Genomic DNA, 16,496 nt, shown 5'->3' on the forward strand with positions numbered 1-16,496 from the left:
AAGACAGAGATGGAGAACAGTGCACTCTGTGTGTGTATGGAAGAAAGACAGAGATGGAGCGGATGGTACAGAGATGAAACAAGACACTAAAAGACCTCAAAAAGAGTTGCATGAGATTGAGATTTGAAGCCAAGAGATGATTGATTGAACACAAACCAGAGCAGTAGATGAAGTGGAGTGAGATCAGCAGTAGAGTTGCTGCTGTGCTATTAATACCTCCTGTCATTATTATTATGAATTTAAAGCAGAGGAGATGTTGTTTCCCTGCTACTCACTAGTAAACAATATCCTTCTCCCTTCATTTAAAAATTCTATTACTTTTGAAGTGACATTAATAGTGATGGTACTATGATGGAATGTAGAGGGGGTCTTGGGTTGGGGTAACAAGTGGGGAATAATCTATATGGAGGAGTTTTTGTGTTGGCAGTCAGCTTTTGGCAGTCGGGGTTTAAATTTCAAGCCAGCAAAGCAGTTTCGAGTTGTGCCTTCAATGAGCATTCACATACACTCTCTCGCATGCGCCGTTTCAAAGGAGTACGCACACATGATTTTAAATACATGCACATATCAGTGCATTCTATTTCCCACACATACACATCCATGAGTTTCACACATATGATATTCACAATATACACACACCAAAGGAAAATTTTGAAGGGGTGTTAAAACCAGTGCTTTTGGCTGTGTTGAATCTCCAGTGTAGTTGCCGTGGTTGTAACAGCCTTGTAAATTTCCTTTAAGCTGCTGTTGGGGTATGTGCGGTGGCCATTGTTGCAGGGTTGTTGGGACTGTGACAGACTCGGGCCGTAAAACGCTGCAGAGTAGATAGAGCTAACCAGCTTTGGCTGTCAGAAAATGTGGGGAAAAGGAGGGGAAAGAAAAGAGAGAAAGAGATGGTAATTTGTGAAGCATAAGAGGAGGTGAATAAGGGAGCAAAAAGAGTAATGGGATGGGTGGACAAGGGGAGCAGAGAGGGCTCAGACAGATACAATTCAGTGGGGGAGGAATGAAGAAGGTATGGGACAAGGCAGGGATGAGGTGATTGAAATATGCTAAAGGGCTAGAGAGACCTAAAGATGCAAAGGTCAAAATGAGAAATGTGTTGAAAGGAGGAGAGGAGGTGTGAGGAAAAAAAGGGGGATGAGAGCAGTAAAATAATAAGATTTCAGTGCAATGGAGGATGGAGGCAGTGTGACTAGGGAGCAAAATCAGAATGCTAAAAACGGGATTTGAAATATGTAAATAAATGAAAGTAAATGTTTCTAATGAGAGGTCAAGAGTGAAAAGAGACAATTTTATGCTGATTTGCTGATTAGCAGTGCAGTTCTAATAGTACACCATTGGTTGATGGATGAAATGAGGTCTAAAGTTTCTGCTGGAGAGAGAGAAAGAGAGAGAGATTAAGAAAAACACAGAGAAAAAAGAGGGTAGGATAGAGGGACAGGGCTGAGCTATATGACAAGTAATTAAGAGAAGAGAAAGTAGAGAAGATGAAAGAGGGGAAACTGAAACATTTGGTCTCTTGCTCCACTTACTTTTGTTTTGCCCTCTTGTCCCATTCATTCCTCTCACTTTTTTCTGTCTTCCCCTTGCTCCTTCTCTTCCCCTCTCCCCGCACACTATAAAAACAGCATGATTATGCTGCAGACTTGAGCTGCAGAACAAATCACATTTAGGGAAGGAGAGTGTGGAGATGGAACCAGCAGAGAGGCAGGAAAAGATTCCCACTGAGTCACAAAAAGAGAAAGAATGAGAGAGATTGCAAGGGGAATGAAAGCATATTGGAGTTCAGAATGAAACTATTGCAAAGCCAGGAAAAAAACTACATGAAGAAAGAAAAAGAGAGAGGGAGAAAGAGTTTAGAGACCAGAGATAACAGGGAAGATTTAAAGAGAAAAAAGTTGCAAAAATTCTCCTGAGGCCCAGGAGAGAAGCGGAAAGGGGACCTTTAGGACAGCATTAATGAAGAAGATGCATGATGAACGATGCAATAAAAGATAAGGGAGATGAGAAGGAGAAAGAAGATGGGCCGAAAGGAGAAGGAACGCTGAATGACGAAGAATCAGGGATTAGATAAGGCAAAAGGTGGGGAGGAGATGGATGGAGAGACTCTGGGTTTAAATAAAAAGAGGAAAGAGGGAGATGTGAGAATGAGATTAGACAAGAAGGCAGCGGGAGGAGAGAATTATGAGCTGTGGGTGAAGTAAAAAATCGGGGACAGGGTAGTACACTCAAAAACTGAGAAGAAAGTGTGAGCTTAGGAGGGGAAAAGAGGACTTCAGAAAGGGACTGAACAAAGGTAATGAGAGAGACGACAGCGAGATTTGTAAAGGATTATGTATTATTTATGTACAGGGAGAATTTTTTTTCTTGGAACTGGATTTGATTGGCAGAGTTCTGCCTCCCTGTGAGATAAAGCGATAATTTTAGACAGGGAAGAGAAAGAGGGGAGAGGGAACGGGAGAGAATTGCGGGTCTGCAGTGGGAGGTTTGGAGTGGAAGAACGTCAAAGTCAGCTTTTTCATAGAGTCGGAACGCTGCAAAACTCTGTGATTAACCTAGAGCAAGTGTTCGTACACACATGCTCATAAATATACACTCACGCATATAAACACTGCACACTTCATTTGCATACATACCGTAGAAACCGACTTGCCTCACAGACTCACGGGATAACGCAAGATAAAAATATGTACATCCAGATGGGAAGTGATGGAGAAGTTGCCAAAGGACGAGCCCTTATGAGTGGAAACTATGAGCTGCTGTTATTGTTTTAATTAAAGCAGTAACAACATCAGGGGTTATGCATTGTAGTCTACAGCACCAGTTCCCTTGTAAATCCGTGACCAGCATGCAAAGAAAACACAAGCACTTGGCCCTCGTCCAGTTGAAAGATAATGACAGATAATGAATAGGGAGACAGTGACTGCACTTCTTCAAGGATACATGAGGGCTTGTTTGGGGCAAATGGAGACAGTTCATCTCTTATGTGGCTTGTCTTTCTGTTCAATCTTCACCTTTCTCCACCTTCAAAGACATGGAGAGAGTGAGTTAAGGGGAGAGTGATACCAAGTGAGAGAGACGCAGCAAGGCCGTAATTCTGCCTGCTAACCCTGCACCAGTGAAACAGTTTCTAGAATTTACCGTGACCAAGGGTGAGCCAGCAGTCCACCTGGCTGCCTCCCAAATCCCCTTCTTTTAGCTCTCTACACCTCCTTTCATCCCCTCACTCTGTCCCACTACCCACCGGCTCCCTTGGCTAATAACTCACCCTATTGTGGGACCATTAGGACGGGTCCCTTGTCTTATGAATTTGCCTGCCTATTATTTATTTATTTGTTTATGTATTTTGAAATGATGGCCCTTCTTGGATGTCTCCTGCCATAGTAAATAAGGGCTTCTATTTTCTTTTCCAGGGCTGTGACAGCGGGGGCAGTGGCATGGGAAATGATAGGAATTTCACTGCTATAAAATACTGCCCCCGCTTGGTTGGAGAGAGAAGTGATTGTTTTTGCTCCCCATCCAGTTTTATTTATCCACTGCCATAACCGTCAGTGCACTACCATGATATCGATTGCACTCGCCATTCTCTCTTAATACGAGTCGACGCTTGTGGAGTATTTTATTATGGGCACAGATTTTAATGGGGCCGAGATTAATACCTCTGTCACAGAGGTTGATTCCCTCCCCCTCCTTCTCATTCCCTCTGTGGATTGTACCATGCTGGTGATCAGAGGCACAGGCTCATGGCCTTGATGTGAATGGCAGCCTATAAAACCTACAGTCAAACTAAAGTGCTGTACCCAGCTGCGTTACGAGCGGGAGTTGAAGAATATGCGTCATCTCTCGCATATTTCGTCCAGCCCCCACCAGCTGCATTATTATACCCGAACCATCACTTCCTAACTCCCTGCTATCATTTCCTGGTTAGAGCCCTCATTCCCCGCCATCTCTATATCCCTCTGCTCTTTCGTTCTCTTTGCTGAGATTGATCATACACCAGCATGCAGCAGGTGTTTCTGGGTGGCATCTCTCAGAAAGCAACTGCGGATGTCAGTCATCACTGATGCATAAGCCACTAATGAGTTTTAATTTTTATTTTTCTTTCCCACTTTTCTTTGTGCTTTACCGCCATCCCACCACAGCTAATTTTCTTTGAAGAGGTGACAGCTGTCAGGAGAAGTGGGTGTACAAATGGACAGCTAATTAGTTTCTCTGGCCTCAGCCCAGAAGCAAACTTTTGACCACTTTCTGTCTTGCTCTTAAGGGCACGCTTTCTGTTGGTTCCGATGGGTCACTAGTCACGCGCAGACCCGGCACTGTTTTTGTCAGGATGCGCAGCAGCGCTTTTGCAATTACAGCTGTTTAAGACAATGGTGGCCAAGCCCAGTTTCTATGGTGATGAGTAATAACAGCCATTAGAAAAATAATTGGGATGGCAGTGGCAGGCCCTGATGGCCCCCGATATGAATCACAATATTGATGCAGAGAATGAGAGCAATAATGACTACAATTAGTGGTAATTGTCAAGATTTTTTTCTCCATTCCATAAAGTATTAGAGTCTCCTTTGTCTTTATTCCCCCTTGGTTTCTTTCTGACTTCAGTTCAATATCCATTGTGTCTCTGTGTTTCCCCTGACGTGATGAATGTGTAGGCTTTGAGTATTTCATTAAAAAAGATTATAATCAAAGGGGGATTAGATTTGGATGAAGTTCCAGGGATCAGATGATGTCAAAGTAGCTTAATTGCAATATGTTAACACCTGCATATGCACAGCCAGTGCACACACAGACATGCATGCAAAACCTGCTCAGGACACACACTCTGTTGCAGATATAGACATTTATTTTGGCCCAAAGCAGTCAAGTCAGCAACTCCTACTACAGCAGCTGCCGTCTGTTTGTCTCACAACATTTCTTGCTTTCTGAAGGTGTTTTACAACGCTCAGAGACACTGCTAGACACAGCGGTGAAATATATATAACATTGCCGTCTTTATCAGTTCTTCTCATTGCCTGCTTCATCACTGTGTTTCAATATTGGTGTCGTTCTTCCTCTAAATCCTCCCCGCAGCCAACACATTGCCAGGGAGAGAGGGAATGCAAATGGAGATGCAAATTGGTAAATACTAGTTTTGGAGGCCCAGCAAGCTGGTACTCTCTTCAAGGCAATCACATTCCACTCCTGGCTGGAACCATATGACTAATTGCTCTGCAAATCATTTGAATTCAAACGACGGCTCTCAGTGTCCATTGTGCTCAGCGGGAGGTGTGACTCAGCCGAGTCGTGTCAACAGCCTGACCCACAAACATGGAGGGTGCAACAATCAGAGCATAATCAACCTCCTCATTACTGACTCTTGAGCTGTCAGCAACATCAAAGAGGCTCCCTGCTATTTCTCAGCCCCCTTGTCTAAAAATATTGAGTTGGAGGAGCCAGACAAGTTTGTTTGAAAGACTATGTAAGACAGTTTTTGGGACTGTGAAAGTCACTTTCCGTGCACACGTGCTTGTGTGTCTGTGCTCATTTGTTATTGCGTACTTTTCCAACCACGTGTACATGAAAGTGTCCCTATGAGAACCATTTCATTTGGATAATGGAGTGTAATCAGTGGGTTTAGAATGCACCTGGTAGAGAAATGGCATTAAGAATGTGTGAAGTCCAATTAAAGCTCCCATCCTGGTTTCATAGCTCGGCACTTTGGCCAATTACAGACTTGTACAATAATGCTGCTGCAACTTAAACTGTTCATATACACACAAGTAGTGACAGGGCAGCAGTGTGGTCATCTGTTTGAATGAATTTAAGTTGTGTGCACATGTGTTTGGCTGTCTGCCACCAGGTTTGTGCTTATGCATGGCCATTCAAGCATGTATCTAAAGCCCAAGAGACAAACAGCCACTTAAAGATGTAAGCGTTATCTGTTCAAATGTGTTTGTTGATGCATTCTGTTAGACTAGCCCAAAGCAATGTGGATGTTGTATGTGTGTTTGTGCATGTAAAGAAACGAATAGCAGTAATTATAATCATCCATCTTATTATCGTATGAATGCAGTGCTCGAGAACCTTCTTTTACCTGTTGAGTCCTTCGGTGGCTTCTCTTTTGCTCTCAATCGCTTTATCACTTTATCTCTTTCTCTTTTTTCCCTCCTCTTCAACATTTATTTCATTATTGTGTCTGTGTGATGAATAGCAAGCAAATGAATCCTCCTTTAAGTACTATATTTTAAAAGATTCAACCTCAAGAGAATTGAACAACTCTCTATTCCCTCAATCTGTTTTCTTTTCTTTTCCCCTTCTTTCTTCTGGATTGTCCAACCTCTGTATCACTATGTTTACGTCTCTCTTTCTGTCCCTCAGCCCATTGTCAGGCAGTGCAAGCAGAGAATGTAACAGTCTTGGAGGGGGGTACGGCTCAGATCTCCTGCCGCCTGCAGAACTACGATGGATCAATCGTGGTCATCCAGAATCCCCGCCGCCAGACTCTCTTCTTCAACGGCACGCGAGGTGTGTATCTGCGTGCACGCTGGTCTCTGCAGACAAACCTAATTTATCCTTGTCTATGTATTTGCCTTTGGTGACATTTAAAGCGAGCCTTTTAGACACATTAGCAGTGACTCACCAACACTTTCATTTTACATTTTTCTTCTCGCAAATGTCCTCATTTTCCCTTTGAAGTGATTTCACATTAGAAAGTCAGCTAACCACCACGTGAAATTAGGAGATGGGTTTACTGTGTGCCCTAACAGTGTGACTACTTATCTGTTTTAAAAGCACAGTTCGAAGCTTTCTGCATAATCCGCTGTTAACCCCAGTGATGAGATCAGAACTTATTAAAGTCCTCATTAGAGCATGGCCTTGACAATCACATGTTTTTTTAAATACAGCTTTATGGCAAATTATCATTGTAACCAATATTTTAATGAAGGCAGAATTCACTGAGGGCCTCGGGGCAGGCAAACTCTACCTGTTTTTTTTTCTTACTAATTAAGGGCAGAAGTTGCTACCTTAGCCAGATTTGCAGCAGAAATGCTGCTAGGAAACCTCTGAGCAAAAGAACAGCGATCAAGGATATTAAACATTGCTTTGAATTTTGTGTGTAGCAGCTTAATTGAACCAAAAAATGTGTTATTTATGCACTACATAATCTATGTGATAAGACATTAGTTTGGGCTTAAGGCTACAGTTTCATACTGTGGCTTGTAAATGTTCACAGTAAAGGGGAGGATGGTGTATGTGTTTAGTTCAGGCATATAAGACACCAGTAGCCTGGTCTCCTCCGAGCTGAGCCCCTTTTCCTTCAAGTCAAACGCGAACAAGTTCTCAAGGAGAAAAAAAACAAGCACAAAAAATATAGACACTGATCAGTAAAGAGGAAAATATCTGTTTAACTCCCTTATTTAGTGAGCTGGATTTAATATTAAAACCAAACAAACTTTGAAAACAAAATCCTATTAACCAGCTAATCAGCTAGCTGCTGCAATCTCTCTGTAACGAAGGGCCAGCACAATTGTGTTCACAGTTGCTTGGTTTTGAGCATACATGATATTATTATGCACAGGAGTCTCCACACTGCCACCACCGCCGCCCCCGCCAAAATCACATCAAAAGCACAGTCTGCAACAAGCGTAAAAATCATCTCTATCTGTTTGGAAGAGCAGCCAACTAGAAAACCCCAAATCCCCCAGCAAAATCACTTGCTCATCTTTCATCCAAGGAGCTTTCTATTGTGAAAACTTCTCAACAGTGTCTACTTTATTGAAGATCTACATACCAAGATCCAATTCTTTCCTTCAAGTGGCAGAACACTCGTCTCTATAGTGCCTAGCTACTCCAAGAAATATGTTTTGATTACTTGTTATTTGGAAAAGGATTTTTTCGCTGCTGTAATTGCGTGACAGGTGATAAGACAGATAATCTGTTTGCTGAGCTAACTTCATTCAAGCTGCTCTTGATGACTGTTTCTGAGCGCCTGAGTATCATACACATTAGCATTTTAATTCCAATCTGCAACTCTTGCTAAGGCAATAATTCTGAATTCTTATCTGAGCATCTTAAAATTTGACTTTTACAAAACATTGTGTTTGTGCATTAGACAGTCTAAGGTCCTAATAGTTATTTTAATGCCACTGGCAGTTTCACGCAGCTTTAAAGGTTTAATAGTTTGTTTTTCAGTGTGCAGTAAGTAGGTAGAAATTGTAAAATGCTAAAAGGAGCTTAATGTCAAAATAATGAACGGTCAATAGATCAAGAGCTGATTTTCTTGGTGAGGTGGTACAAGGTGCAATGCTCAGACTTTTTAAAACCCTTTGCTTTTGACCACAGTAAAAAGGAGACTCTTATACCTCAAAGTTGTAATTGCAGTCATCTAGTGTGATATTTATATATGTGAAAATTTGCACTTGAACACATTTTCAACTTTCTAATCATTAAAACCTGCAGTTCTTGTAATTACATTGATCCGACAATCAACACTCCCACACTCCCCACAGGAACAGTCTGCAAAATAGCAGTCAATGAAAGTTTTCTGAACAGAATGCAAAGATGAGAGAAAAATCAGTAAAAACAAAAATCAGTTGCAGGCGTTCACTGTTCACAGGTGCAGCACTCCAGTGCTTTTGTTCCATACACTTAGCCTTCACTTGTTAGTCACCTCGATCACGGAGCGGACGTAATTGGGTAGTTGAGGTTGCTGCTTTGGGAAACCTTCTCCCCCCAATTCTATCAGATCAGCACGCTGCCGGTAAGTTCCATTAAGTATTTAAACAGAGTCGCTCCGTCTGCTCTCCCACGAGGCTTGGACTTGCACCCTTTGGAAAGCATGATGAGGCCTAATCAAAACGAGGAAGAAGAAGCGGTTTGAAGACTCAAATGAAAGAGAAAATGAGAAAGAAAGAAAAGAGTGAGGGAAATGAGAAAAGGTGCTGAGGGTTAAGAAAAACACAGCCACAGAGAGAATAAGGAAAGGGAGGATCAGTTGCTGAAGAAAGACACCGCATTAGGAAGTGCTCCAAAGTCTAGCAAAGCTATAAAGCATTGATGGCTTCCCATAACTAATTTGGCTCCTGTAAGAACAAAAAAAGCCTCATTGTGGACATTTTCTGGGAGTGTAAATTGCACCTCACTCTGGCTCTCGCCACCTCCACCATTTCTTCCATCACTTCCACTCTATTGCCCATCTGCCACCCAGATTACAGGCTAAGAAACTAAGACCTTTCTCTGCTGATGTATTCCACACTAGCTGCCCAAACAGAGCTGCTGCACTAAGTGCAGTGAATTAGACTGCCTGTTTTGCTAGTGAGCAAGTAGTCAGGGGTGTTTTTTATGAGATTGTGGGGACAGAGAGCTATAATAGAGCAGTAGAACTAACTAAATGGACCCTTTCTCCGTAGTGGTCCATATCTCTCTTTCTCATCTTATTGCCAACTCTCCTCAGCATGCAAATGAGATAGGACAATCATGGTGAACTTGGACTTGAACAGAAGTCTGACATTTAGTTGCCATTTAGTGCAGAGAGGGGGAAAAAGATTTACCTGTCTGCAGGGAATGGCTCTCTAACAATGCTCTCATTGCCATCCGATGGAGGGGAAATTTTAGGGGTGGGGTGGACAGATTAGTGTGGTGTACCTCCAAGAAAAGTGGACTAACTCCATTGCCCCAGGCTGCTCTCTTAGTCTCCTGTGGATTTCTGTCTTTATATTATTTTTCCCTGCCTGCTGCATTATGTAGTCTATTTTTCTCGCTTTTCTATATCCCTATTTGCTCACTCTCGCTCACACACACAAGCATGCACACACTCCCGCAAAGCTAATATCTATACCGTAGTGTCTGTTCTGTGTTGTAAATTGTCCTGCGAGATGGCCAGGCCAAATCCAACACAAAGGAAAGAAGAGAGGGACAGAATAAAATAGAGATGGAGCATGAGGGAGGTTTCACAGCCAAGTCAATACAAAGTGAGTCTCAAAGGTATTTATGAGAATCTATGGACATGAAACTACTGTCAACCACAGACTGTTATTGGTGTTATTTGTCATTATCAGCATTTTTCTCCCTATTGATTGTACTCTTTCTTTGCTAACAAAGGAAAAGTTGTTACATCTTCATTACTCCTCATCCCTCATGTCACTGTCCTTTCTTATTTTTCTCCTTTTTGGATTATATGGTTAGTAATTGTAGCTTATTGGTCTGAGATTCGGGATTGGCTTCAAAATTGTTGCCTTTAATGCCTTTTGTTATTTTCTATTGTTTGACCTACACAGTATGTTATACACAACTGTAGTATTCAGCACGTATCTCTGACTCAAAAGTTTGTGCCTCTGAATTTAATATCTTTCCAAAAATGAAATAAATAGCGTGTTTCAGTTCTTCAGAGAAAGTAAAAACAATAATGATTAAAATCTAATAAGACAAACAATAAAAATGCCAGATGCTAATTAAGCATGGGCTTAGAGAGGAAAAAGCATGCACTTACAAAGAGAGCGAATGAATGCATTCTAGTTAACCAAAGTCCAATCATTGCTTGGGGAAATGAACGACACTCTCCCTCTAAGCTGGAAATGAGTGAACCAAGACATCTGTTATGTTGTATCAATGTGCAGCCTGGAGCTGCTCCACCGAGACTGACTTTGCAAAACTGTTTATGAACTTTTCTATATCAAACCAAGCTTTGGATTTAACAGCACTATCAATTCCCGAGCGGCAAATCAACAGGGGTGCTGTCGCAGCCACAGTTTCTCCCATGTTTTGTCATTTTTTTTCCTCTGCAAAGCTGTTCATGGGAGTGACATCGCAAACAGAGGGGGAAGACTCTTGTTTCAGAGTTGGTGAGATATAACTGACTGTTTGCTGTTACAGCGCAAACTATCATGAGGCCACGAAGCAACTGATTCCAATGATCAAAATGTCATGTACCTCTATTGAAGCAGCCTTTATTTCTCTTGTGCTGTTTGACAGATACTTTCAAAATACTGCAAACAAAATGTAAATGCACTGAATTTTCAAAGATGCACCAAAAAAAGCAAATCCTGTTATTTGCAAAGTACTTTCAACCAGACTTGGCCAATTTGATTCAACTAGAGTCATATCAGAAGTCCACCCCAACCTGTAACTTTGGACATATAATTTTAATCTTAGCTGTAATAAAAATACATGCAGTTCCAGCAACCTGTTCTTGCTTGGTTAGTAACAGGCTGCCTCAATGGCCCTCCAACTACTCGTCCTAATTGCTTTTATTTTGCATTGCTGTACAGGTTCATCCTAGCCTGTCTCAAGACCTCTGAATCTCTGCCCACATAGAAGATACGTGTTGAGTTCCTGAACTGATGGTTATTTCTTGAGCAAAAGTAATGTCCTTTATCTGTGCTGACCCCTCCCTCCAAAAAATAACAGAAAGTTACCCCAAAACTTGCATCAAGGTTAGCTAAGACTGACGCAAATAAGCAGGTTGTTATGTTGTTCGCCATGTCTGACTGAACACTTGCCTGACCACCTGAGGCGTACAGAAGCAGACGAGGCGAAGATCCTCAAAAGCACTGTCACTGCACAAAAGTCCTGTCAAAAGAATTCTTTCGCTTTAAGCGCAGTTTATGTTGCAATTTCATTCAGTCTGGTTCTCATTGCAAAAACCTGCATTTTGCTGAATAAAAGTCCAGCCGACTCCAAGTTTGTCTGTAGTCTTTTAGTGAGTTTTCTTTTTAACTTGTTTTTATACTCTACCCAGTATATTTCACAGACAATCACAGTGCTTTTTGCTTCACCACATCTCCCTGACACCTTTGGTTGCTTATTTTTCAAGTTACGATTTTACCATATTTAGTGTATGAAGAGGTTTTTTGTGTTTTTCAAGATATTAGGCAAAATTGTTTATACACACCGAATGAAGAAAGTATGGAGCTTTTCATTGATCTAGTGTTTCCTTTCAAGCAGCCAATTATCTAAATCTCTTTCATTTAGATATTTAATAGCTTTGGAAGGTTGATTGTGGCCAGATTGTGGCCATTTAAGCTACCCATCACCAGACCCGTTTATTGATTTAGCCAAGTCTACACCGAGCTCTTTTACCTGTTGCGCAACCTTTCAGAAGTCAAATGTCTTTTCAGGTTTTATCAGCTGTCCCGATCACAACAAAGTAGCCAATCAAAGTAGAATACAGGATCCTAATAACTGACCAGTTGGGACTACCTTGTCACCAACTGATTAGCTCCCTCTTGTGGAGAATTTGCATCCTGCAGAATAAATTACCTTTCGTGGGGACTAGATGTCAGCTTCCTGATATGCTTTTAAAAATGTAAAATTGACAGATTTACCAAGATGAAAGCCTGCCAAGTAAAATGTATGAAAACAGAAAATTTGTAAAATATGGCATCCTTAGCAGTCATAGCTTGTGTGTCTGCGTAAATGTAAAAAGATCTACATACGTTTTTTGGGTTTAATTAATAATGACACAGTGGTTAGATTTCAAATAAATGCTTTACATTATAACTAGCAGTGGCTCCATATTAGTGTAGTGGATTGCACATTTGCTTAACAAGCGTAAGATTGCCTGATTCTGCCTGACTTGGGAGGAGACACAAATCCCTTTGTGTCAAGAAGAAAACCTGCCAAAGAAAACCTGCAGCGCTTCCTGTTGTGGTGATCCCACATGACTAAGGGAGCAGCCAAAAGTAGCTTTGTTTCTTATTTCATTATAAATTGTAACTGTCTTTTTTTTTATATTTGTTTGCTGACTATTGAACTCACCACCCATCATCTTGTTCTTGAGTTCCACACCAATTCCATATTTTTGTTCCATGTCATTTTCATCACCCCTCCCTTTCTTTCCCACCTTTTCACGGTCCTCTTCTCCGTATCCTCAACAATGCCAACTCATGCGGTTTCACTTCCGCGCCACCCTCTTCCCTCTCCTACTCTCTTCTTTGTCTTTGCCCAATTCCAGCCTTGAAGGACGACCGTTTCCAGATGGTGCTCTTCACGCAACGGCTGGTTCGCATCACACTGACCAACGTTAGCGTGTCCGATGAGGGCGGATACTTCTGCCAGCTCTACACGGATTCCACGCACCACCAGGTGGCGACACTCTCGGTCTTGGTTCCCCCAGAGACACCCACAGTGGAGGTGAAGCAGGAGGCTGTGGAGGGCGGCGAGGCGGAACTCACCTGTGTGTCACCACGCAGCAAGCCGGCCGCCACCCTGCGATGGATGCGTAAAGGACGGGAGATAGCAGGTACATGGCTGACAGATGGACTGATGAATGCTCAAATGATTGTTTGAGATAAATGAGGGAGTTAATTGGGTAATAAAGGGCAGGTGAAGTAGAATGGTTGGGTGATATCACAGATTGAGTGCTGAATAAAAGAATGAGTGATTGATCGGTTGATTGGGGACTAGCAGATGGATGTGTTGATAGAAGCAGGTAAAAAAATAGATGAATGATAAGTGAGCAGGGAAATGTGCATCTGGGCTGTGGGGCTGCCATGTTTTTTTCTCTCCAAACCACTTTCTACATCTTGATCCACTTTTTTTGTGCAATATTTATAGGCAACACTAAAGTTCCAACTGATTAACAGCACTTCTTTTGAGACTGGAACAGTAGTATTCCTTCTATTTCAAGTTAATTGAAGAAGTAAATCTGTGTTCATTAAATCAACATCAGCTAAATAATGTAACACTTTTGCCTCTCCGTGTCCACTACAGTGAACATCTTTTCATTCTGAAAACCTATACATAGACTTTGTCCGTTCTCTCAAGCTAATCTCTCATGAAAATTAATTTCAGTTGAATTTATTTGCACGTAATCTGACAAGCACACTATTATATTAAACTGCCAGAAGCCTCGCGCACTCCTGATTTTCTTCTTTTCCCATGCTATCTCTTTTACAGCTTCATGAAGACAGTTTTTAATTCAACATCTTCTGACTTTCCCTACTTCTTTGCTGCTGATAAATCTATGAGCCATCCATCAGTCAGATACCCTGATCTATCCTTCGTCTCTAACTCTCTGTCTCCTTTGGGTTCCCTCAGTTAAAGGAGCACTTCGCTCAATAATACATCTGGGAAATATCTTTCCATGGCCCTTCAACCTATTTAACCCCTGAGAAATCATTTTTGTTTGTTTTTACACCCACCCATTTTTTTTTATTAATTTTCTGTTAAATCAGCATTTGTGTTTGATTTAAATTGCTCAAAAACTTTATTAGTTGACTGAGCAACAACAAAACAACTCTTGGGGACTAAGTCATGCAAAGCATTTCTGACTGAGGCTCATTGTTATTATTTTTATTCGGTTTTATCTCCAGTTTTTAATAAATACAGACGGTATTGTTCAAAAGTACAAACTGGTGTCAGATGTGTTTTGTATTGTTATTCATTCATTCATTTATCTGTAACTTCAGATAGCTCTGCACGGACCAGATTAAATAAAGCGCGATAATCTGCTGTCAGCAGCTTATTGGACATGCACCGAGCAGCGTTTTGCCCTTTTAAACTTCATGTCAGCTGTCATCTCTTTTACCTTCTATTTTTGTCTGACACCGGGTGTCTCTTTCATCCAGTCTCTTCTCTTTTTCTCTGTCAGAACGCACCTGTCACCGTCATTCTGTGTTTTTTCTCCATGTCCTTATGCTTAACTTCTTCACCTTCTTTTAAAGCAGTCTCTTTTTTCCTGTAAGTTTCACTGCTGACAAAGACGTGAGGCTCCTCGGCGTAGTTGTTGGCTACACAACACTTTAAGAGTCCAAGAGACAGACAGGGACTGTCCTTTTACCTCAGTTGTCTTATCTTGTTTCCTAATGCTTCTCTCTCCTCTCTTCTCTTCCCTTCTTTTCTCTCGCCTCCTCTCTTCCACCCATCTCTTTTGGCCCTGAGTTAAACGAACTGTGACACCAAAGGTTAGAAGCAGATCCCAACAGATATCAGAAGTACTCTTTAATTAAGACGCTATCTTCCCGCCGCACCCTTATTCTTGCTCATCTGCACACGCTGGCATCCTCTCAGGCCTCGATTAAGCTCACTTTCATTTTCTTGCCAGCAATAATTGAAAATTCAGTGCAATATAAGTATATTGTATTCTGCCTAAACAAGCACAAACTCCCAATACGTGACCATGTCAAGTCCCGTTAGTTTGCTGCCACTATTCCTCCTCCCTCCGTCTGTCTCTCCTCCTCCTCTCTTCTTGCATCTTTCTTCCACTCTGCATCTGCCTCGCGCTGTTATCATCCTCTTTCATGTCTGCCCCCACCACCCCACCCCTCTCACACACACACAGACACACACACACGCATCAATCATGCTTGTTTTGCTGCCCTCGTTCTCTCTCTCTGCGTCCCTCTCTCCTTTCCTTTTATTCTCTCACCCTGTTCCTTTGACGTCCTTCTCTCTCTCCATGTCTGGCTCAGTTAAAATCTCAATTGGGTTATGCATATTTTCTCTTTTATCCTTCTCTCTCCTCTATCTCTCTTTCTCTTTCTTTCGCTCGCACACAGACAAAACATTCAGTTGATTTACTATCGGAAAACAAACTGTGCTGCTGCTCATAATTGCCATGAAATATAGATGCAAATTGCTTTCTATTCTCTCTATCTCTTCTTTGCTCCCTCACCACTCATCCTCCCCTTTACAGGTACCTGGTGATGCTCTAAAAAGCTCATTCATCAATCCCTCACTTCTTACTCTCTTTCTGCTCAGTTTTTCTATCCTCTTTGGTTTCTCATCAAAAAAAAAGAAAGTGAAATCCCTTCTTCTCCTCCATCTCGCCTTCTCCCTGCAGCTCACATTCCCCTAACATAGGTGTGATGTCTCAGCAGGGAGAAAGTAAGAACAGGCATATTTTGGCTGCTAAAATGTTTCTTGGCCACCTCACCGGTATTATTTACTTCCATTATTTCAATCCCCCCTGCTTCCCCTGCCTGTCTCCAGGTGTGGTATCCCTGCAGGACAATGGGAAGACATTCAGTGTGTCCAGCACCATCCGCATCCCGGTAGAAAGGAAAGACGATGGGGCAGCTCTGAGTTGTGAGGCATTCCACCCTGCACTTAATGGGCAGAAGAGGATTCGGCATTATCGCCTGGATGTCTATTGTAAGCCCCTTCTCTTCTTTTGTGTGTGTGTGTATGCCTCCAAACAATTTCTATCCATCTTTCAGACAAATTAAGTAACATAATGTTCATTGCCAAATATTTCAAAACAAACATTATTTCATCTGTATTGCTGTCACTGAAATTGCTACTTCAGGCCTCTTCATTATAGTGTTTTACTTTAATGCCAGCAATAATTTTGTCAGGTTAGCAGCCTCATTTTTCAAACGGTGATATCTCATTTTAGAATGATCCTCTTTTATACACCGTCCAGGATTTTAACAGTGATATTCAGAACTGCCCTGTATGAGACCTGCACTCATTAAAACCTAATACATACAAATCTTGTCATGCAGGGAGCTGCCAGAGATAGGAACACGGCCAGGTTAGGCTACTGGCCTGTTGTTTAAACAGCTAAACAACAT

General features: G+C 41.8%; 1 protein-coding gene across 4 annotated transcripts in view; it reads left to right on the forward strand.

Moving 5' to 3' along the window:
• cadm4 (cell adhesion molecule 4) overlaps nucleotides 1–16,496 on the forward strand; it is a 157,480-nt gene that overhangs the window by 114,848 nt on the left and 26,136 nt on the right. For all 4 annotated transcript variants that reach the window (XM_005736142.2, XM_005736141.2, XM_005736144.2 and 1 more), the window contains exons 2-4: nucleotides 6,361–6,507; nucleotides 12,935–13,222; nucleotides 15,913–16,074. In XM_005736142.2, the coding sequence (XP_005736199.1) occupies nucleotides 6,361–6,507; nucleotides 12,935–13,222; nucleotides 15,913–16,074 (597 nt within the window). The remainder of the gene's footprint in view (nucleotides 1–6,360; nucleotides 6,508–12,934; nucleotides 13,223–15,912; nucleotides 16,075–16,496) is intronic.

The sequence above is a fragment of the Pundamilia nyererei genome, unplaced genomic scaffold, assembly GCF_000239375.1.
Source record: "Pundamilia nyererei isolate P.nyererei 1_Seehausen unplaced genomic scaffold, PunNye1.0 scaffold00067, whole genome shotgun sequence".
NCBI classification, from domain to species: Eukaryota; Metazoa; Chordata; class Actinopteri; order Cichliformes; family Cichlidae; genus Pundamilia; species Pundamilia nyererei.